Genomic DNA, 24,268 nt, shown 5'->3' with positions numbered 1-24,268 from the left:
AGCCCAGTCTTTCTCTTATGTTGGCTTTGATTTCTTGGTTTTACAAAGGAAAAAACAGAAATGTACACTCTGTTATAAATAAGTTATATTATGGTAACTATCCACATTCTAACTCTCGTCTCTTTGTCTCCTTTGTATTAATGTAACTATGTAAGAACCCTATGTATAGAGGCTTCTTTCTATTGCATATTTACTTCTCAACGAATAACAATTCTACATTCTCTCTCTCCATAATATATATAATCTTTGTTCTTAGTTATACTTTGTATGTGGGTTGCTAGTAGGACGTTATTTCACAACACGCTCGATTTATTTTTTTAACACAAATCAAAGCTTGAATCGAACCAAGCGTTCAACCAAAATTAAACCAAAAAAAGAAAAAACTTAAATCAAATGATGGTCGAGGATGAATCAAAACTCAAATTCTGAACTATGGTTGACCAATACTATAAGAAATCAAAATCACTGAAATATAGTATACGAAAACGAAATCCAATAACAGAAAATCAACTCTTTCGATGGAGCAATTGGCAAGAACAGTGAGAGGGATTTTGATAAAGGGGTAGTTTAGTCATTTATTTGGACGTTTCAATTTCTTTACCAAATTTATAAACCAGACACCATATCATTTATATTCAAATTCCAATTCCAATTTCATTTTCAAATCCTTCGAACGTGAAGCGCTAGAAGTTTTTACATATTAATTATTAATAATAATAATATTTTCTTCTTTCAACACCAAAAAATAAAATTGTAAACAGATTACAAACAACATAAATGATATAAAGAAGCTATATGTACAAAGAAACAAACTTTACTTGCAACTAAAGTAACTTAAGAAAACAAATCATATCTTGTCTATATGTAGAACCAAAAAAAGCTAGCTTAATGTACAGCATAAGAAACTTAGCTGTGTGTGCCAAAGAAGCTACAAACCTAAACCAGTAAACCCAGCACAGATCCATCAAAACCCGCATACAGGGTATGGACCATGTATAAATAAACAAAGTATACATTTGATGCATATTCCTACGCTTACCAACGTCGAGATCATTAATCATCATACCAAACGTCTATTAAAGTTGTTTGGTTTATTGATCGGCATTCTTATATGTTATCAGACAATAGGCCTAAAAGATGTGTTTGAAAAAACACCTAAGAATAAAATTAAGGCGGACAGGACGAAATCAAAACAAGAAAAAACATTTAAATATTTGCATAAACAAACGACCAAGTATTTTTTCAGAGATTTCATGACTACAATAAATATTGGTCCAGCCAATTGAAACATAATACTAGAATTACAAGTTCTCAAACATATCAAAAATCATGAAAGTAGGGTACATTTGGAGTTGATTACTTGTAAAAATCGAAGTCAGTGTCGGGCTTCTTTACATTGGTCCTGTATCCCTTCTCAAAGTCCTTGGGAAGAATAACGTACCTGTTCTTACGCACTGCATGCATACCCGCTTCTTGACAAATTGCTGAGATCTGTAGGCAACAAACATCTAATATAGCAAAGAAAAGGGGCCCGTAACATTAACATTCTAGTGACAAAAACATTACCTCAGCAGCACTGATCTTGTCTGGTCGAGAAACATAATCTTCCAAATCAACTTCATCACTCAGATTCATTTTAGCAGTGCAAACCTACACAACAATTTCGGTCTTGAGCATTGAAAATACATTCCGGGCGATATTTGAACCCCTTAGAAGTGTAGGGGATGGATCATGAAAAAACTACTTTAAATGAGAACCAAAAACTAACTAAAAAAGCCTAAGAAACATACCGAAAAAGATTTACAATTTTTTTTGTAAATTTTCGCTACTTTTTATATAAAAAAACAAAAATTGCACTCCACATGTGCAGTGCAATAATACAGAAAAGCCTAAACCGCCTAACCCACCCCCCAAAAACCTAAATCCCCCACCCCCCAAAAACCTAAATTCACCCTCCCACCAAAAGCCTAACCCCCCCCCCCCTCCAGAAAACCTAAAAGTAAACCCTAAACATAAACCCGAAAGAAAACCTAAACCCCTCCACCCGCAACCCCCCCCCCCACCCCACACACACACATCCAAAAACTAAATCCTAATCCTAATCCTAAACCTCCAAATCCTAATCCAAAAACTAAATCCTAATCCTAAATCCTAATCCGAAAACTAAATCCTAATCCTAACCCTAAAAGTTAAACTAAACTCAAAAGCTAACTTTAAGCATATAATGCACATGTGCAGTACACATATAATGAACATGTGCAGTACAAGTTCTTTTTTTTGAAAAAAATGTTTTTTTTTATATATAAAAAGTAGCGAAAATTTGTAAAAATAAAAAATTGGCATGTTTTTAGGCTTTTTTAGAGTTTTCTCATTTATCTGTAGCTATGCAGTTAAAATATCGGATATCCGTCAAGGACCGATATTTGAGATATAGGTTATCTCGGTGAGATATCGTTGGTATATCGGTAATTTTAATATAATGAAAAATTTACATATATAGCAATTTAACAATAATAATTCAGTAATATATCAGTGATATATCGGTTATATCGGTCAAATATCGGTGATATATCGGTTATATCAGTCAAATATCGGTGAGATATCGGTTATATCGGTCAATATCGCCGATAATATCGGTACCGATATTTGACACCGATATTTTACTAGGGGACCGATATGACCGATATAACCGATATTTCACCGATATATCACCGATATTAACTGCATAGATCTGTAGTTTTCTCATGATCCTCTCCCTAGAAGTGTAAATAGTGAAAATCTATCATTTCACCTGAAAAACAAGCCTCTTTTGTCGTCTATCGGGCAAAGGGAACTCGATCTTGCGGTCAAGTCTTCCGGGACGGAGAAGTGCAGGGTCCAAAGTATCAGCTCGGTTAGTTGCCATTATGACCTTAACGTTCACGGTTTGGTCAAACCCATCCATCTACATGAACAAGACATCAACTTTGGGGTTAATACCATACAACAAGACCACTAAATCTAAAGTTACATATTGGCCCTTTTGGCTCACCTGATTTAATAGTTCCATAAGAATTCGCTGCACTTCTCTATCAGCGCCAGTCTGTGCATCAAATCTAGCAGTAGCTATTGCGTCCACCTCATCGATAAATATGATTGCAGGTGCATTTTCTTTGGCAAGGCGAAACACGTCACGAACCATTCTCGGGCCCTACGTCAACCATGATATTTGAAAGAAATTATAACCTGACCGAGCGTATTAGATTCTAATTAAAATTAAATAGAGTAAAATGTCATTTTCGTCCCTAACGTTTGGCCAGCTTTGCGACTTTCGTCCAAAGGTTTGTTTTTCCGCAAACCTCAGGCACAAAAATGACATTTTACTCAATTAAATATTATTTCTCATTTATGGTGCATACCTCGCCTAAATACTTCTGAACAAATTCTGAGCCTACAACTCTAATAAAGGCTGCTGTAGTGTGGTTTGCCACTGCTTTGGCAAGCATAGTTTTCCCAGTGCCAGGTGGACCATAGAGCAAAACACCGCGTGGAGGATCTATTCCTATCTGCTTGTACAGTTCATGATGAGTCAAAGGTAACTCGACAGCTTCACGTATTTCCTGCTTCTGAATATCACACCCTCCAATATCCTATAGCAAAATTTTAAAATAAGGGAGAGTCGTTAACTTCATTCATTGGCTTTTTGAGATATTTTTAGCAGACTTACATAATCCCAAAAGACAGTAGTTTGGAAATTACTAAATTGTATAGCATACTTAAGCTAAAACATTCCCTGAGACCTATACAAGCTATAGAAGATACATTGATAATCGATATTCAAAACGCCTGTCACCTGAATCTTCCACTATTATATGATATATCCTAGGCTTAGACAACCAAGAGATGGCAGTGGTTTGTGATATTCTAGACAAGCATAATAGCAGTAAGCTTAAATCTGATAAAAAAGCTCCCACAGAGAAATACTCATAAGGTGCCGAATATTATTATAAGAATAAAACATAATAATGTTGAAACATGTAGGCTCTTTCCTTTTATTATAAGAAATCTGAAAATTAACTGTTTGTAACAGGATACAGTGATATACATTAGCAGGTCTAACGTCACCACAAAGCGCAAAATGTTAAAGCAAAAAGAAACAGGGTCAAAGTTTGGCATTAATGTATCTTTAGTTTTTGGTGGTTATGATGTATCTGAGCTATATGCCACAAAAAACAGGAACCTAGTTTGACGTATGTTTATTCTTGACACATACTATATTCCGTGTGAGAGTGCAAGTCAATGCAAATTCTTAGTGAAGCAATAATATGGCCACAATCTGACATTTGGACCACCCTTGATGGTAAAACCTCAATGCACTAAGGCTCTTTATAGTTTATACTTATACTACCCAACATAGTGAAAGCCTTTTTAACGTCTAACATAGCAATCTATCATATAATATTAAGTTTGAGATAATTTTCTTTGATTTGTATACAACATACAGACCAGAAGCATGCTCACTGTTTTAAAAGGCCACAAAAACAAATTACAGCACTACATGTCTACCTTCACATAAACTAATTCAAAACGCGTTTACTAAATATTTAGGTTTCCTAGATTCACTTCCTACTATCAAAACCTATATTCTCAAAAGCCCTTCAGGCGCACGCCTAATCCCTTAGGCGAGGCACGTCACAAGAAAAACGCCTTGCGGCCATCCAGGTGTTGTAGCAACATTCCAGCAAGGTTCCGGAAAAAAACCTACAAATTCCGGCCAAACTGATCTAAAACATCCAAAAATCGCCTGGCATAAACTAGCCTTAACGTAAACAAACCTAAAACATGTCTAAAATCCCTAAAAATGGTAAAATGTTTATGCTATGCCCTCGCTTTTTACGCATTCCACAGCTATGTAAAATCAATCAGAATTACGGTTCCAGCAACCATATTTCAAGAAAGCCCTACATAATCAATCAACAATCACCAAACCAAAAACATAAATAAAATTCCAAATTCAATAAACTATTTAGAATTACTCACATTATACGTAACATCCGGTTTCTCGGATTGACTAAGAAGCGAAATACTGGAATCAGCCTCAGGCGGCAACACATCAACAAGAGCATTCGAGTGCCGGTGCAAGGCAACAGAAGACGAAGGCTTCAACAACTCACGATTAATAGTACTCAAAATCCTAACATAATAATTACTACCAGTAGTAGATCCAACAATACCGTTATTCTGATCGATCATCTCCATGAACTGACCGATGACGAGCGGCACCGACTGGATCCGCTTAACCTCCTCCTGCGACCGCAGCAGTTCGCGTTTCAGATTCTTCTGCTCGTCTTTTACGTACTCTGTTTGGATTTCGATGAACTCGAGTTGACGGTCTATGGTTTTGAGGTGAGTGTAGAGGTCGTCGGAGTCGGTGGTGGTGGAGGATGGTGGTGGTGGAGGGTTGAGAACCATCGTTGCTGCCATTGTTTGTTGGGGGGAAGGGGAGGTGTGAGGTTATTGGGGGGTTCTTGTGGAGCAATTCATATGTGAATTCTTTACGGGAGTTTCTTGTGGAGCAATTCATCTGTGGATTCTTTATGGAAGTATATAAATTTTAGTTGTTTTATGGAAGTATATAAAAGAGAAAAGTGTTCGGATAGTTCATGTGGTTTACCCTTTTTTCATTTTTAGTCTCTAGCTTTCTAAAATTACAGCTATAGTTCCTAAGTTTTACGAATTTGTTCTCGGATAGTCTCTAGCGTGGATGGGGTTAATTTTCTCAGTTAAATAGGGTATGAAATTACTATAATGCCCTTAATAATAAATAAATAAATAACCTAAGCCCCACCTACCTACCCCTCTCCCTTTTTCTACTCTTTTTTCTTGTTCTGCTCTGTGCTCTCACAACCAAACAATAGCTGGTGACCTTTTGAATTCTTAAATCGGAGAGGGTGTTGGTGGCCTTTCGAATTCTGACATCGGAGAGGGCACACCCCTGCAGTGGCTGATAAACGGCGGTGGGGCTGAACAACGTTGGTCAGATGGTCCAATACCTTTGCAAGCTAACGTAATTTCTTAATCTGATATAACGAATTTTTGTGCAATTTGTGTTTGGTTAGTGGTTTTAGGGGTTCGACGGGGTTTAAGGGGTTCGACAGTGGTTCGATGGCGTTTTCAGGTGGTTCTACGATGGTTTCAAGGGGATTGACGATGTTTTCATGTGGTTCGACGGTGGGTGTTGAGGTGTAGGAGAAATTAGTTTCTCAGGTGCAGGAGGCCTCAAGCCGGTGGTGGTTCTGGTGGTTTTAGGTGGTAGGTGAAGGTTGATGGTGGTGGTGATTCCGATGGTGTTAGGCGGTGAGTGAAAGTGTACGGCAGCGGGTGTCTTGTACCTCAGAAGTGCTCGGAATTGAACGATGGCGAGTTGGTCGGAGTTTAGGATTCTGGCGAGAAGATAGATAATCGTAGAGGAGAGATTTGGATATTGTGTCAAGTTTGACGAGTCTGAATGTGATCTAGGCCCTCTATTTATACAAGTCTAAGGCAGTTAACAGTTGGGGATCGAGTTACGATTATGCGGAGGTGGTTGTTTAATCAGATATACATAAAAGGCATATTATGGGATGATACTTTGTTAGTGGGTTGGTATAAGATGGAGATAAGTGATTAATACAAAAAAAACACGTTCAATCGATGTGTATTAGTGTTTCCAGGTGGCCGGAATTGTCGCCGGACTTCCCGGCCGGAAAAACGAAGAGGAAGAAAGGAGTGGGGGAGAGGTTGTTATTTTTTTTAAAAAAGGTGGGGCCCACTTTATTTTAAATATTATAATTGTTTTATTGTTTAATTATTTCTGTTGAAGTAAGGGGCAATTTAGTAATTTCACATACACTTAACACCAAAAACTAACCCCCATCCGTGCCAGTGACTATCCGGTAACGAAATTGCAAAAGTTGGGGACTATAGCTGTAATTTTAAAAATTTAGGGACTAAAGATGAAAAAATGGTAAACCACAAGAACTATCCGGGCATTTTTCTCTATATAAAATTTTAAAAGCATGTTTATGTTTAAATGTTGTGATTTTAGTTAAAATATTATTTAAACCCTAGAATATACTTGTATTTACTCTATAACTAGATTTTATGCCCCATCTGCGTTACTGGGCGGTAATCCAAATATTTCTCAATTTAATAACATGTATGTTTGTGTTTTGGATAGGGCTGTAAACGAACCGAACGTTCAACGAACAGTTCATGAACCGTTCGGCGGGAAGTTCGTTTATGTTCGTTCGTTTAATAAATGAACAAACATGAACAAGAAATTTCGGTCGATTAGTTAAATGAACGAACATGAACGAAGGTCTCGTTCGTTCGATTGTGTTCGTGAACGTTCGGTAAGGTGTTCGTGAACGTGTTCATGAACATTCGTTGATTTGTGTTCGTTTATGTTCGTATGTTTGTGTTTTAGTTGAAGATCTTTGTACTTTTTTATGTTTTATTTGTACTTTTTATATTATTAAACTTTTATTTATTTTATTACCCTAACAATTAAACTAGGAAACCCACTTTCACCTTGTTTATGCATCATTTCCCTTTCATTTCTCATTATTTACATCGGCGAATACGATCGACCTTCGTTCCACAATAAGGGATTCAAGTTCGAGTGCTACTCTCTGGGCCATCTATCTTTATCCTTCGTCGCGTTCGCCAAATTTATTTGTGGTTGTTTGTGTTCGTGAACCGTTCGCGAACACGCTAATTTCCTTAATGAACGAACACGAACATAAAATCACGTTCGGTAAGTGTTCATGAACCGTTCGTGAACACATTTATTTCCTTAACGAACGAACACGAACAAGGCCTTGTTCATGTTGGTTCGGATCATTTACAGCCCTAGTTTCGGATACTTGTACATATTACTTATAACATAGTTTTAATAAAATTTCATCGAGATGTAGATAAAAATATGGTCATCAAAGAATTTTTTAACGCTCCGTATTGGTTCATCACGGTAGCAAGGGGAATAGGCTAAAAAGGTGAAATACTAAAAAGGAATACAAGTCGAGAGACTAAGGTGGCATTTGTTTTTTCAGAAAAACCTCTTCTGACCTCTTATGTCTGTGTCGCGCAGACGTTTACCTCTGCAGACCGTTTGTTTTTTAGAAGACATTTCATTAAAAATGTTTTCAAACCTCTGCGCGTTCTCTTCCCCACGCAGACATGGTCTAATGTCTTCCCACCTCTTCCAACCTCTTCCAACCCTCTTTCCAACACTTATAACCTCTTCTTCTTTCCTAATCTCAAAACACAGACATCTCTTATCAAAACCCTAGCACCTCTCCTCCACCCCTCTTCTCCTCCTAGCCGCCACCCTCCCCACCGGCCACCCCTTCACCGTCCTCTTCTTCCCCAACGTCCACCTTCTTCCCCACCGACGACCATCTTCCCCCAGCTGCCTCCCTCCTCAGCCGACACTCTCTTAACCGCCGCCGACGTTATCACCCCATCGACAGTATCACCGCCATCTTCCCCAAATGGCCTCCCTCCTCAGCCGCCATCCTTCACAACCAGCCACCCCCTTCACAGCCGACCACCCCCTTCAAATCCGACCTTCAAAGCCAAAAATCGACACAATTCTAGTATGTTTTATGATTATTTGAAGTTTGTTTTCAGATTATTTGAAGTTTTATGATTATTTGTTTCACAATTCTGGTATGGTATGTTTTATGATTATTTGAAGTCTGTTTTCATATTAAACTCAAAACAAACAGTCTTCTTCTTGCAGACTGCAGAGGGTTGGTCCACGTCTACCTCTTCTGCTACAGATGTCTGCATATATGGTCCACAGACTGCAGACATTTTACCTCTGAAAAAAGAAACAACACCTAAATGTGTATACTACCAAAGTTAAAGAAAATGGACTAGATACGCATTTACACAAATTAACCAATAAAAGAAAGTTTTTTTTTTAAATAGAGGGGCTAAAGATGTATATTAGAGAAGTCAAAGATTTAAAAGTAAAATACAAAATAATTAAAATAGGCCCCCCTTGTTCCCACACACCCTATATCTTATTTTCACATCCCTAGTGTATACGGGCCGTATATTTTAGAATGTTTTTGAATAGGAAAATGCGTAGAGAATGTTTTTTTTTATTTTACTATATACAGCCCGTATATAGTTATACGAGCCGTATACATGTGTATACGATTTGTAAAAACTATACGGCTCAATGGATTTATTTTGGGAGGTTTTTGATGTTACCAAGTGTATACTGGCCGTATAACTGTATACTGGCCGTATATATGGATGTTTTTCAAGTATCACGTTTTTTCCCGTAAAAACACCATCATTCTAGGGTTTCTAAACTCTTCATCACTTTTAACAATGTTGATCGGAACACGCCGCTTAAATCAGAGCACAAGTAGAGTAATGTTACCGATCAGTCCATTGATCGAGTAACTAGCAGAATAACCCGACACAAACAAGTGCTCTACAGTTTGTTATTCAGATCTCTATTCGGTCATCTTTCCAAACTACAACACACGATAACTTTAAACTTTATAGTGTGTGATTTGACCAGGAAATGATTGGAGGTGATTGCTACTTTTAATAAGCTGTCATAGTTGTCAAATTCGATTTCAACAAATCTTTTCCTTTTCCTTCAATTTCTAGAACATTCTCCGTAACATGAAGATGTGTCGGGTTCTTCTACTAGTGGTATTTTAATGAAGTATTGAAGATTGAATGTGCAAACCCAACCGTTTTTTTACTACGGAAACGGTGGCTATGCGAAATACAAACCGCAATCTTTTGTGACTACGGGAAACACAAGTTTTCTTTTTGAGCTTGATGGATGTCCATTATCTCAGTTGAGGCGGGCATTGTTTAAATCTGAATATAACTAGATGTTACGTGTAACTTCATTACACCCCCTCCTACAAAAGTGAAAATGACGGTACATCGTTCCACCTAAAATCCCCAAATTATCAAAACCCTAGAAATTGATATGGGGAGTTGGTAATCAAAATCAAGATGTCAGACAACGTGCCTTTCGAGATCCAAGAGGAAATAATCAAACGGCTTCCAGTAAAATCACTGATTCGATTCCGATCAGTCTCCAAATCATGGAAATCTCTCATCGATAGCTCCAATTTCATCACTCATTACAGGTCCTTGTTATTTGGAATCCTTTGATTAGAAAATTTGTTGTTGTTATTGTGCCTAATGTCGTAGATGATATGATGTTTCAAACCGTGCTCGCGTTTGGGGTTTGTATTGAGTCGAGTGACCCGAAGCAAAGAGACCGTTGTGTATCTGAATCAGGTTCTCAAACAAGATGTTACGTGTAACTTCATTAAACCAAGAACAAAGCCTATTTCGAAACACATGTGTTTGTATCAGCGTTGTTTATTGTCACGGCCCCCGACCCACCCTGGACGGAATCGGGAGCCGCGAGCAGTCCCGTGGTACCGGTGATTATTTTGAAAATCATTGCAGCGGAAATTTCATCAGGACCGTGAGTTAGGAAAAATATCAGAGTTTAGAAACACCGGATTTTATTTATTAAATAGATGGGATAAACCCATATTTTACAAAGGTAGCTTTTAATAAAAACAATATTTCTTAATTTGATTTAATTAATAAAATAAGCCACTTCTTGATGCCTTTCTGTGCCGGATCCATCATTTGTTCCCATCTACTGTAATTACCTGAAAAGCGTTTTTAAAAAGGTTTTGTCAGCGGGAAATACTGAGTGAGTTCATTCAGGTTTTATAAAAACAGATTTGTTATAATTCACAGTATTAAGAGCGATTACAATGTTTCTATCAACCAATTATCAAGAATGGGTATTTGTCACTCGACCGGATCTGTGACTGTGGTCATACCACTATTGGGTCCCGTCGCCCCAACTAGTGACGGTTTACTCACACAGAGTAATAATCACTCACATAGAGTGATACTCACTCACCTAGAGTGATAAAAATAGTAATGTGCACAATACCCCACATACCAGCTGTAATTTGGTGATTACAAAGACTTAATCCCTGTAACTATAACCTTGAAAATAATTTGAGGTATTGTAATACTTACTCACAAACGGTGAGAAAACAATTTAAAAAGAAGAATGACTCACATTGCAGATTAACGAGCAATTGATATAAGCCTACTGATTAGCCTTGCTTAAACCTAATTTAACACAATGCACACACACAGGTTAGTAACTAATACAGCAGTTACGTCAATTCACGAGATTAAACCCTCACAACGATTAGTCAGTGCAATACTTGATAATTCAATCGGATTCACAACGAATAACAGAGCATAGTCCGAATTCGAACAGCACTCAAATATTCAAGTCGAAATCACGACGAATAATCAAAGTATAAGCTCAATTGAGCAGCACCCGGACTATCGTTGGATAGTTATAATCGATCGGACGTTGAATCGTAATAGCGATCGAGTTATACCCTGATTGCGGCAGCGTTTCGAGATTAGTGTGTGTTTGTGTAGTATTTTGGCTATAACTTAGCGTAGAATTGGAATTTCTACGTCGAACGAACACCAGAATGCAAGTGCCAGGCCCTTCTATTTATACTGAAAATTTGTATCTCCCGCGTGTCGCGGAAGGTGACAGGGATTCTTCCGCTACTCGCCTGGGAAGTCATTTTTAGGGTAGGGTAGGTACGTGTCCAACTAGCTTAGGTGAGTCGACAGTTTTTATAAATTCAATTTCGACAGCGTATTATATGGATAATCATAAGCTAGGGTTTATCCCCCCTGAGTTTTAGGGGTCCTGATCCTGATTCCGATTGTTCTAAAAATTTTAGGGTTTATGCCAAATTACTTGGGTGTCTCAATTAGGGTTTCCTATAGGTTAAATAAAATAATTATTTATAGTTTCGGGTGAGGGTTGTTACATCCTCCCCACCTTAAGAAAAATCTCGTCCTCGAGATTTCACTGGAATAAATGAGGGTATTTCCACTTCATTTCTGATTCCAGTTCTCAAATATATTAGGGTCCTCCCTTGGGGTCCCACTTGACTTTGACTAATACTAGGCGTTTGTGTTTGAGAAATTTCATCCTTCGATCTTTCATTTGAAGGGGTTTCTCAACAAAGTTTAACTTTTCATTTACCTCTATATCTTGAAGAGGTACTACCAGTGATTAATCATTTCTTGAGATTGGAGACATGAAATATGTCCTGTATTCTGGCTAATTCTTCTGGTAGTCGTGAACGATAGGCAAATGGTCCTATACGTTAAATTACTGGAAATAGTCCTATGTACTTTTGGACTCAGTTTTCCTTTCTTACCGAATCGTACTATTTATTTCCAAGGAGAAACTTTCAGAAGTACTTTGTCTCCGACTTGAAACTTTAATGGCTTGCAGCGATTGTCCGCATAGCTTTTCTGGCGATCTCGGGCCGTTTTTAGTCTTTTCTTGATTTGGGTTATTTTGTCAGGGGTTTCTTGTAAAATTTTAGGATCTGATAATTAACTTTCTCCTATTTTTGCTTAACAAACTGGAGTTTTGCACTTGCGTCTGTACAGTGCTTTGAATGGAACAGTTTCGATACTTGAATGATAATTATTGTTATAGGAGAATTTAATTAAGGGTAAATGGTTATCCTACTTGAATGGTTATCACACATGCTCGCAACATGCCTTCCAAGGTTTTGAATGGTTCTTTTACTTTGTCCGTCTGTTTGGGGATGATAAGCTGTACTTAAATTTAGTCGTGTTCTCATTGCTATTTGGAAATTTGTCCAGAAATGAGAAGTGGAACGACTATCTCTGTCCGATACAATGGAGAGTGGAACTCCATGTAAGGATACTGTTGCATCTACATACAACTTGGTTAACCTTTCCATGCTAAAGGTTTCTTTCATAGTTTATAAGATGAGCTGATTTGGGTAAATCAATCCATGATTACTCAAATCGCATTATTACCTTTTCTGGTTTTGGGTAACTTAGTAACAAAATCTATTGTTAAGAGTTCCTATTTCCATATAGGCATTTCTAATTGTTGGAGTAATCCTGAAGGTTTCTAGTGCTCTGTCTTAACTTGTGAACAAGTAAGACACTTAGATACATGACTGGCTATGTCCATTTTTTTTTTCCTATCTACCAAAAGTTATTTCTTAAATCTTGGTATATCTTATTGTTACCTGGGTACATAGTATACCTAGATCTATGGGATTCCTTTAGAATCTTACTTCTTAATTTTCCCTGCTTAGGTACCCAATTGTTTTCTTAGGGAATCTCCAAATTCTATCACTTCCTCGTTTTAATTCTTTGGCTTGTCCTTTTATTCCTTCAGCATCGTCTTCGATTGCTGTTTCTTGAACTTTCTTTAGTTGCTCCATTAAATCTAATCGTAGATTTAATCTAAGAGCGTGGACTCGCCTTTGCTTTTTACGATACTTATGACTTAAAGCATCTGTAACTACATTTTCTTTTCTTCGTGATACTGGATATCACAGTTGTACTCATTTAGGATTTCCATCCATCTTCTTTGCCTCATGTTTAGTTTGTTTTGCCCAAATACGTACCTTTAGTTTTTGTGATTTGTATCTACAGATAATGTCTCCAAATCTTGAGGACAAAATTATAATTCCCAATTCTTAATCATGAGTTGTATAATTTTCCTCGTGCTTTTTCAAGTGCCTGAAGGCATACGCAATTACCTTTTTGCGTTGCATCAACACACATTCTACTCCTAATTTTGAAGCACCATAATATACTTCAAATCTTCAGTTTCTTCTGGCAATGCTAAAATTGAAGCACTTGTTAACCTTTGATTTACTATCTTAAGAGCTTCTTCTTGTCTAGGTCCCCACTCAAACTTAACTGTTTTATAGGTTAGCTTAGTTAAGGGTTTAGTTATCTTAGAAAAAAATCTTTAATAAACTGTCTATAGTATCCAGCTAAACTTAGAAAACTTCGAACTTTTATGGCTGTTTGCGGAACCCTCTATTTCGTAATTGTTTCTAGTTTAGAAGGATTCACATGGATACCTTCGTGATTTTTCACATGACCCAAGAATTGCACTTCCTGTAGCCAGAATTCATACTTCGAGAATTTGGCGTACAATTTCTCTTTTCTTAACAAAGTTAAGAGTGCATGCAAATGCTCACAATGTTATTTTTGACTGTTGGAATAAATAAGTATGATAACTTAATTTATATACATTTAAATGGTTATTATTATGGTTGGATATTGGTTAGTGCTGCCTTTTTTAAGCATAGGTGATCAGTCCATGCCTAACTAAGGCTAGGCTACTCAATATCTGCTTCTGACAATAACCAGAGTATTAAAATACTGATATATTATTACAAATAATGAAACTAACATAAACTTAAATGGGAGTATATCGGAATAGGAGGTGAATTTGTGTATCATTATCTGAGTAGATGATTGTTTTAAGATTGCTTATATAGAATAAATTAATAAGGCAAATTTAATATAAATAATTTTAAATAAATAATTAAATCCGAGATTAGCGCAATCTTCAGATTTTGTGGAAATGTCACCAGAGGGTGATCGTGATCAAAGAAACATTTTAGTGAAGTCGAAGGCCAAAAACATGTTATAGTTTCAAGAGAAACAAAGTGCTTATTGGGATTATTTTGAATTTGAATATGATGGCTTAAAATATCATATGGGACCTGGAATTGAATACAAATTACGAACAATTTAACTGGGTTTGAACAAAACGAGTTGTAATAAGGAGGTTTGAACATCATTACAACAGAAACCATGGAAAATCGAGTTTTTCAAGAAATTGATTTGATATTAAAGATTCATTGCTTTGTAAAACGAGGTTTTACTATGCAAAGATCAATTATAGCGAAATAATATTTGAACTTTTGATAAAACAACAATTGGTATAATGTCCTCCTATGGTCTTCCTAATTTGAATGAACCATAAGTACAATGAACGTGTGGATTTACCAAGAAATGTAAAAATTTGCTACTATGAAAGAAATCCTCATGGTATGATGTCTATTAGAAGGAGTAGAAACACGAGAGTTAACTTACTATAGGCAGAAGTCAGAATTTTAATAATATAAAAACTTTACTTGGATTTCCGTGTGATAACTAGTGTGATGTTATTATGGAATGTCGAAATAAAACAAAATAGAGAATTTACAAAGGTATGTGATTCCTTTTTGCAGTGTGATTATGGAACGTACCTTAGCGAGATTTGTGTCGTTTGTAGAATCGTGTGGCAAGAGTGTTTCTTTCTAATTAGTAGTTTTCTACTGATAGAATTTAGTATTGGTGTCATCGTGTCCAATTTATACTTTTCAAAGGTCTTGCCTTGGAAAGTCGTGTGTGATATATTTCAACGTCTGTGGACGTATATTTTAAGTTTCATGTGTTTTCTTGTGCATTAGCACAACTTTATATGTTTCTTACTTGTGCATTGTAAATTTTTATACTAATGATATCCCATCTTTAAAGAGTTCTCATTGTATGAGTTACGAGGTAAATGATCAAACAAAATAATGTTTGATATTGGAAAAGAGATTCCTGATAAAGAATTCTAGACACGGATGCTTGTGCTTTATTTCAATTTGTCAATCCTTATGGGTTTTTGGAATTTCCTTATAGATATACCTATCTATATAATTACATGCTGAAATAAACATACCATTTATCAGGTCAATGTATTTAACAGATTCATATTTCCAAGAACCACTCAGGTATTTGGTCATGATACTATTTAGGGAAATCTTGTCACTGATTTGACATATCATTTACCCCGTCTTATCCGGTTTGCGCCGGAGCGGTAATCTCAATATGTCCGGACAAGCTGGAGAGTCTGCTACTCTATACCCAGTTTTGCCGGAGAAAATTTTCTATTTCCCATAAATAGTATCTTTTCAAAAAGTGCCTCTTTTATTAGGGCTTTTATCCAGAATCAAGGAAATTTGTATTCCCATAACATATCTTATTCTAGACCAAATAATATCAATAAGCAAGAATAAATAGCAATTAAGTGCTATTGCCTGCTAACCGTCATACCGGTATCCATTACATTATATAAGTAATTTACCTTAAAATTTATTTTAAGGCAAAATTCTTAAATTCAAGTCTAAATACCATCCAGAGTGCCATCAGATAATATTAAGTTTCTAATTCTCCGTTTCACTTAGGTATTATTATAATACCTAATTGTGTAAACCAGTGGCTTAGCTTATACTAAGGCATCTTTTCTTATGTTCAAGTCTAACTGCTATCAGCTGTGCTACCATTTAATAGAAATCTCCTAACTCTTTTTATTTAAGCTTAAGTATTATTATCACAACACTTATAGGCTTAAAGCAGTGGCTTAGCTCTGATACCACCTTCTGTCACGGCCCCCGACCCACCCTGGACGGAATCGGGAGCCGCGAGCAGTCCCGTGGTACCGGTGATTATTTTGAAAATCATTGCAGCGGAAATTTCATCAGGACCATGAGTTAGGAAAAATATCAGAGTTTAGAAACACCGGATTTTATTTATTAAATAGATGGGATAAACCCATATTTTACAAAGGTAGCTTTTAATAAAAACAATATTTCTTAATTTGATTTAATTAATAAAATAAGCCACTTCTTGATGCCTTTCTGTGCCGGATCCATCATTTGTTCCCATCTACTGTAATTACCTGAAAAGCGTTTTTAAAAAGGTTTTGTCAGCGGGAAATACTGAGTGAGTTCATTCAGGTTTTATAAAAACAGATTTGTTATAATTCACAGTATTAAGAGCGATTACAATGTTTCTATCAACCAATTATCAAGAATGGGTATTTGTCACTCGACCGGATCTGTGACTGTGGTCATACCACTATTGGGTCCCGTCGCCCCAACTAGTGACGGTTTACTCACACAGAGTAATAATCACTCACATAGAGTGATACTCACTCACCTAGAGTGATAAAAATAGTAATGTGCACAATACCCCACATACCAGCTGTAATTTGGTGATTACAAAGACTTAATCCCTGTAACTATAACCTTGAAAATAATTTGAGGTATTGTAATACTTACTCACAAACGGTGAGAAAACAATTTAAAAAGAAGAATGACTCACATTGCAGATTAACGAGCAATTGATATAAGCCTACTGATTAGCCTTGCTTAAACCTAATTTAACACAATGCACACACACAGGTTAGTAACTAATACAGCAGTTACGTCAATTCACGAGATTAAACCCTCACAACGATTAATCAGTGCAATACTTGATAATTCAATCGGATTCACAACGAATAACAGAGCATAGTCCGAATTCGAACAGCACTCAAATATTCAAGTCGAAATCACGACGAATAATCAAAGTATAAGCTCAATTGAGCAGCACCCAGACTATCGTTGGATAGTTATAATCGATCGGACGTTGAATCGTAATAGCGATCGAGTTATACCCTGATTGCGGCAGCGTTTCGAGATTAGTGTGTGTTTGTGTAGTATTTTGGCTATAACTTAGCGTAGAATTGGAATTTCTACGTCGAACGAACACCAGAATGCAAGTGCCAGGCCCTTCTATTTATACTGAAAATTTGTATCTCCCGCGTGTCGCGGAAGGTGACAGGGATTCTTCCGCTACTCGCCTAGGAAGTCATTTTTAGGGTAGGGTAGGTACGTGTCCAACTAGCTTAGGTGAGTCGACAGTTTTTATAAATTCAATTTCGACAGCGTATTATATGGATAATCATAAGCTAGGGTTTATCCCCCCTGAGTTTTAGGGGTCCTGATCCTGATTCCGATTGTTCTAAAAATTTTAGGGTTTATGCCAAATTACTTGGGTGTCTCAATTAGGGTTTCCTATAGGTTAAATAAAATAATTATTTATAGTTTCGGGTGAGGGTTGTTACATTTATCACCCTGTGTGAGCATTGGAAACCCGACAAACAGTCTTGACAACTGTGACAGCTTATCTATCTGTGTGTGTCACATCCATCATGTTATAGCAATCGATTTGATTAAAATTTTACACATTTTTTCTAATTAGCGTTGTTAACTACCAAAAGAATGCATACACAAATAGTTCTAGTGGACGAAGCAAAGGACCGTTGTGTATCTGAATCAGGTTCTCAAACAAACACTACTAAAGTTGAGTTGGTGATAAATATCGAAGCTGTTATCTCGGTTGTTCAGTACTTTTGTGATAATAAAACAAGCAGGCATTGATTTTGCCAAGATTGAAGGAAAGAATCTGGCCATAAGCGTTGTGGATTCTCAGTGTTATTCGAATGTAAGTGGATCGAGTGATACGCTTATCTATTCTGGTCAAGGTGGGCATGGTTTGTTCGGGAGTAAATCACCACCCAAAGATCAACAACTTGTGAGTGGGAATATGGCTATGAAGACGTGTCGGGTTCTGCTAGTTATTCGGAATGTTTCGAATCATCACAGAAGACGTGTCAGGTTCTGCTAGTTATTCGGAATGTTTCGAATCATAACAGAAGACGGATGCGGTTTGCATATTCAATCTTCATTGCTTCATTAAAATTACAACACACGATAAAATGCTTGGAAAATTTCATCAACTCTCCTATATCAATATACTCTTCTCCAGACTCTTAGTTGTTATGAATGACAACTTGAAGGGTCTAGTTAACTTTCAGATTCAGATTCAGGAAACAGATGATTTATCAAAAAACCGGTTGATGAAACCGAAGCTGTTATTTCTGTTATTCAGTACTTCCGAGATCTGAACCAACCGAAATCCACAAATTCCAACAAATTGCATCAGGAAGCTCAACTTGAACAGACGATATGTATCTTCTATCATGCGACGGACCCAATTCTTGCAAGTTAAATCCACAATCAACGTATACAGGTGCAAGAGAATGGCGAGTTATTTCAGTTATTTCTGTTGATCTTCATCTTCATCTTCATCTTCATCTTCATCTTCATCTTCATCTTCATATTCAAATGAAAGCAGCCAAAGGTTCCGTCCGGTTTCAAAGCCGGTTGAGGATTACGAGTGTTCTACAGTCGTTCAAAGCCGGTTGATGATCACAAGGATCGCTCTAATAGATTAAAGAAAGAATAAACCAATTTTTACCATTTTTTACCCATAGTATACGGGCCGTATAACAATATACGGCCCGTATACAATCATCGCATCGTATACATAGTATACGATCGGTAAAAAAAATTTCACATGCTGTATACGGCCGTATAATAGTATACGACCCGTATTTAAAGGGTAAAAATGATCCGGTAAATTTTTTTTTCACATGGTTTACTCTCTTTAATCTATTACAACGATCCAAAAAACGAAGAACAAAGTCAAATGTGATCAAACTTGGACATCAGACGTAAATCTTGATTCAGATCTCTATTCGGTCATCTTTCCAAACTACAACACACAATAAGTTTACACTTTATGTAGTGTGTGATTTGACCGGTTGTATTCAGTTATTTCTATTGATCCACAAATTCCAACAAATATTTCACTCCAGTAGTTGAAACTTGAGCGTAGGAATCAATTCAAAACCCTCACCCTCAAAATCAACCAGAAACCAAAGGAAAAAGGGTTGATAATGGCTGATGGTTCTTCGTTGAGGAAACCAAACGTAGACGAAGATGATAGGCCTGGTAACCGGAAGAGAAAAAACCGCAGTGACGTCGTCGACGATTATGAACGGATTATCGGCCATTATAAATTCATGTTGTTTAACTTCAAGAAATCAGATTAAATATAAAAGTGCCGAGAAAGAACTATAAGCAGAAACTCACCTGATAACAAATAATCAGTTCAAACTTTCAACAATCAACATCTGATAATGGCTGATGGTTCTTCGTTGAGGAAACCAAATGTAGACGAAGATGATAGGCCTGGTAACCGGAAGAGAAATCAATTGTATTTTTTTAGTTGCTTCTCTTGTTAAGTTTCTGAACCAACCGAAATCCACAAATTCCAACAGTTTCTTCGTAGATTCCGTCCGGTTTCCAAACTCTTTTACTCAAAGTTAATATTCACTGTGGTGGATGCAAGCATAAAGTTAGAAAAATACGCAAGAAGATTGAAGGGTACACAACTGAAGGTTCAGTGCAAGAAAAGTTTCTTACGAACAATATGTATCAGGAAGCTCAACTTGATCGGATGATATGTATCAACAACTTGTGAGTGGGAATATGGCTATGAAGAATAGTATGGATAAAAATCACCGGTACGGGTTTTGGTGTTTTGGTAGGTTGAAAGAGGTTAATGGTCCTTGTTTTTCCATGTATGTGACAAAACAAGGATCGTTCTAATCATCACAGAAGACGTGTCGGGTTCTTCTGCTAGTTATTCGGAATGTTTCGAATCATCACAGAAGACGTGTCGGGTTCTTCTGCTAGTAGTATGAGTCTGAGTCCATTGTGGTTCGTGAATGTTTCGAATCATCACAGAAGACGTGTTGGGTTCTTCTATCATGCGACGGACACAATTCTTGCAAGTTAAATCCACAATCAACGTATACAGGTGCAAGAGAATGGTGAGTTATTTTCAGTTATTTCTGTTGATCCACAAATTCCATTGTTTAAATCAGAATCAGGTTCTCAAGACAAGGATCATTCTAATAGATTAAAGAGAATAAACCCTTTTTTACCATTTTTTACCCATTGTATACGAGCCGTATAACAATATACGACCCGTATACAAACATCATATACATTGTATACGATCGGTAAAAATACTTTTTTACCAAGAGTATACGGTCGTATAAACCATATACGACCTGTATACATATGGTAAAAATGGTAAAAACCTCTTTCATCTATTATAACGATCCAATAAACGAAGAACAAAGTCTATTTTCAAAACACAGGTTCATACAGTGCTGTAATAGGTTGTGGTTCAACCAAAATGACATCTAACATTACTAACGGTTCAAGTTTACCTTGTTAGTTTCTCAAACAGTACTAATCATCTGCTTCCTGAATCTGAATCTGAATGTTAACTTTGAGTCATAAACCGTTAATCCCAACGCTTCTCTAAAAAAATTTCTTTCTTTCCTTTTCATGAGGTAAAACCGGTTTCAACATCAAGGGTTGTATCGGAATCAGGCATTGGAAGGATTGTAGTAGTAGGACATTGGTACCACTGTGAAAATTGTTAAGTTTCTGACGCAACCGAAATCCATAAATTCAAGTCAATGATCGTTCTAATAAATTAAAGAGAATAAACCCTCGTTTCTTCATCTTCATCTTCAAGAACAATGATGAACAGATGATGTTTTTTTTTTCGCAGAACGTGGTGGATTGCAGTGGTTTGGGTCTAGGGTTGTCAGAGAGAGAAAAGGAGGGGGAGAAAGAACAATGATGAACAGATGATGTTTTTTTTCGCAGAACGTGGTGGATTGCAGTGGTTTGGGTCTAGGGTTGTCAGAGAGAGAAAAGGAGGGGAGAGAGTCTGATACAATAAGGATGTTAGGAATTAAACGCATGTACGTGACAAAACAAGGATCGTTCTAATAGATTAAAGAGAATAAAGCATGGATGTTGGGAATTCGCATAAACATATATTCGTTTTATAACCTCCTCCTATAAATCAACCACAACTGACAAAGAGCCTGTATTAGAAACCATCCTATGTCTTTTACCAACCGAAGAGGCAGCAAGGACAGATAATACTTCATTTGTCGAGAAACCATACTGTCAAGAAGCTAACATCTTTTACTCATAAACCCTTGAATCCCAACGCTTCTCTAAAAGAGCCTGTATTAGAAACCATTCTATGTCTTTTACCAACCGAATAGGCAGCAATGACAGATAATACTTCATTTGTCGAGAAACCATATTGTCAAGAAAGTAACATCTTTTAATACTTCATTTGTAACCGTAAGGATGATGCAAATTTGTACGTAAAGATCTCTACACAAACTCTTCTACATCTTTTAACCAATTGTCCATCACTTAAGACCTTGAAAGATTTGTTGAAATCGGAGAAAAGAGTAACTAGCAGAAGACGTGTCGGGTTCTTCCAACAAATTGTGTATGTACTTGTGCTGAAGAAACCGGTGATGAATTTGTGTATCTAAATCAGGTTCTCTGCCTTAGATCGGTCATTCCTTGTGATACATGAACGTTGTATTCTTGTCTTTCAGAAGAGTTGGTATTGAACCAAGAATACTTCAAACATTCTAAATCCTACCTAGAAACAAACCAACAAAATCCTGATACTCTTCTAGCAGAACCCGACACGTCTTCTATGATGATTCGAAACAAGTGATTAAAACGCTTCTCCTTACAACTCTCATCAAATGCCTCACCCTTCCTTTTTATTACAGTCATACGACACGTTTTTTTATTCTTCAATCTTTGTTACTTGTTAATGTTTTATTTTTTTCTACTTATAGAAAGATTTGACCACCTAACGACTGTAAAATGTCTTGTGTGATTGACACCTTAAATCCCTTAAATAATTTGGATAAAATCTAATTTTCGTTTCATACGGGTCGTATACGGTTATACGACCAGACAAATTTTTTACACATGATATGGAATGTAAAAAACTGACAAAGTCTGCAGGCACAGACTTTGTTAGTTTTATTTCATTCTATATGGGTCGTATAACTGTATACGGCCCGTATACACCATGTGTAAATAAGTTTTTGCCATGTATTAATATTAGGACCCTTAAAATATGATAGTAGAGATAGGGAATGAACAGTATTAACGGCGTCAATTAACCATCCTTTTTTATATGATAAGTACCACCACCTCCATGGCAGGTGGTTTTGCAACGTGGTGGATGATTCCACCTGCGTGGCAGATAATTTTGCAATGTGCTGGATTTCTAACCACCCACTATTTATCTTTTATACCATTTGTTACACATTTCCACTCCCTTGCCACAATGATAATTTTAGACAGAGAAAAATATAGAAAGAGAGAGAACAAGAAAGACGATCGTGACCGTTCCGACGTCTATAGATAGAGAGTGAAACAGGAGAAAGAGCGCAGCGATAGAGGACACAGATTAGAGAGATAGAGAGATAGGAGTGGCAGTGAAGGAGGAACATGCTGATCGGTTGTGTAGTGATGGTGTGGTGTGTCTGCCATGTATCTAGCAGCGACGACGACGGTTTCCCATCACTGCATGTGGTACCATGGTGACGTGGTGTGTTGGTGGCGGAGAGGATGCCAGTTTTAAATGAGGCGGGGGTTGCCGGTGGCTTCATGGTGAGGAACTCTCTGAAGCTAACACATACTCCACCAAACACCCTAACACCACTGCCGCTTGATGGATCTGACCATGGAAGCGTTTGGGGTTGCAGGCTTGCAATGATCTTCTTGGTAGTTTTGTGGTTAGGTAGTCGTAAAGCAGGGGTGGAGTTAAAATAATAAAGGAGGCGTATGCACATGATCATGAATATTAAAAGATAGAAGGATTCCATATAATGTTGATATTTGGTGGCCAACAGAAGCACGAAACATGAGGTTTGGAAGTTTCAAAATAAGTTGCTTGTGATAATCGAGTTGTATATATTCTTTAAAGATTTATGTTTATCGTCTTATAAATCATATTTAATGTGCGTATCAGATTACAGACTGGTTTATAAACGAACGCTTGTGCACGCCTTTGGAAACTCATGGTTGAAATGTACAAAGAAGAGTTCGGCGATGAAGAGGTGAACTGTGAATCTTCACCGGAACAGGCTGCAAGTTTTTGATTTTGGTTTCGCTCGATCCACTTTAGATGAAGAAAGCGAAGAATGCGATCTTGAACCAACTCTACGTAGCGCGCCGCAACGCACGCGGGGGTATAAATCTAGTTAAACAAAAAAAAAGCCATGATCAATGAGGAAGCGCTAGCCGAGTAGCCAGCTACTAAAGTTAAAGCAGGGGGACTAAACACACATTTACTCAAAGTAAACCAATAAAAAGAAAGCTTTTTAAAATAAAGAGACTAAAGACGTATATTAGCGAAGTTGAAGGTTTAAAAGTAAAAATAAAAAGTAATTAAAACAAATAAAAAGCCATGGCAAATGAGGAACTGCCTTTAATAGTATAGATAATTGTGTTTTTTAATTAATTAATTTACTAATGGGGTGGTGGTCAATTGACAAAATACAAAACCTTTAAACAACATGATTTGGGAGAGGAAAGTCTTGGGTTCAAGTCCCACAGACAACATAGTTTAAAAAGATTGCCGTTCAAGAAAAAATTGAGTAATTTGGATGAAAATTTATGGCTTAAATACAAAAATTGTGAACCTTTTTATAGAAGTTGTAATTTTGGCTAAAAACAAAATGTTGATGAAGTCATTAAATTAATGATTTTAAATGATCATATAT

The 24,268-nt window shown here is 36.8% G+C and overlaps 1 protein-coding gene across 1 annotated transcript; it reads right to left on the bottom strand.

Moving 5' to 3' along the window:
* Positions 1 to 1,190: 1,190 nt before the first annotated feature.
* Positions 1,191 to 5,567, bottom strand: LOC110865785 (26S proteasome regulatory subunit 6B homolog). Its single transcript, XM_022115106.2, has 6 exons — positions 5,020 to 5,567; positions 3,399 to 3,629; positions 3,032 to 3,190; positions 2,792 to 2,944; positions 1,567 to 1,650; positions 1,191 to 1,491 (listed from the first exon to the last, which is right to left on the bottom strand). Exons 1-6 carry the CDS (start codon positions 5,461 to 5,463, stop codon positions 1,357 to 1,359), a joined length of 1,206 nt encoding a protein of 401 aa, XP_021970798.1. The 5' UTR covers positions 5,464 to 5,567; the 3' UTR covers positions 1,191 to 1,356.
* Between the last annotated feature and the right edge of the window lie 18,701 nt (positions 5,568 to 24,268).

The sequence above is a fragment of the Helianthus annuus genome, chromosome 6 (assembly GCF_002127325.2).
Source record: "Helianthus annuus cultivar XRQ/B chromosome 6, HanXRQr2.0-SUNRISE, whole genome shotgun sequence".
NCBI lineage: Eukaryota > Viridiplantae > Streptophyta > Magnoliopsida > Asterales > Asteraceae > Helianthus > Helianthus annuus.
Note: the sequence above shows the minus strand (reverse complement) of the source record. Positions and strands in the feature narration are given on the sequence as shown.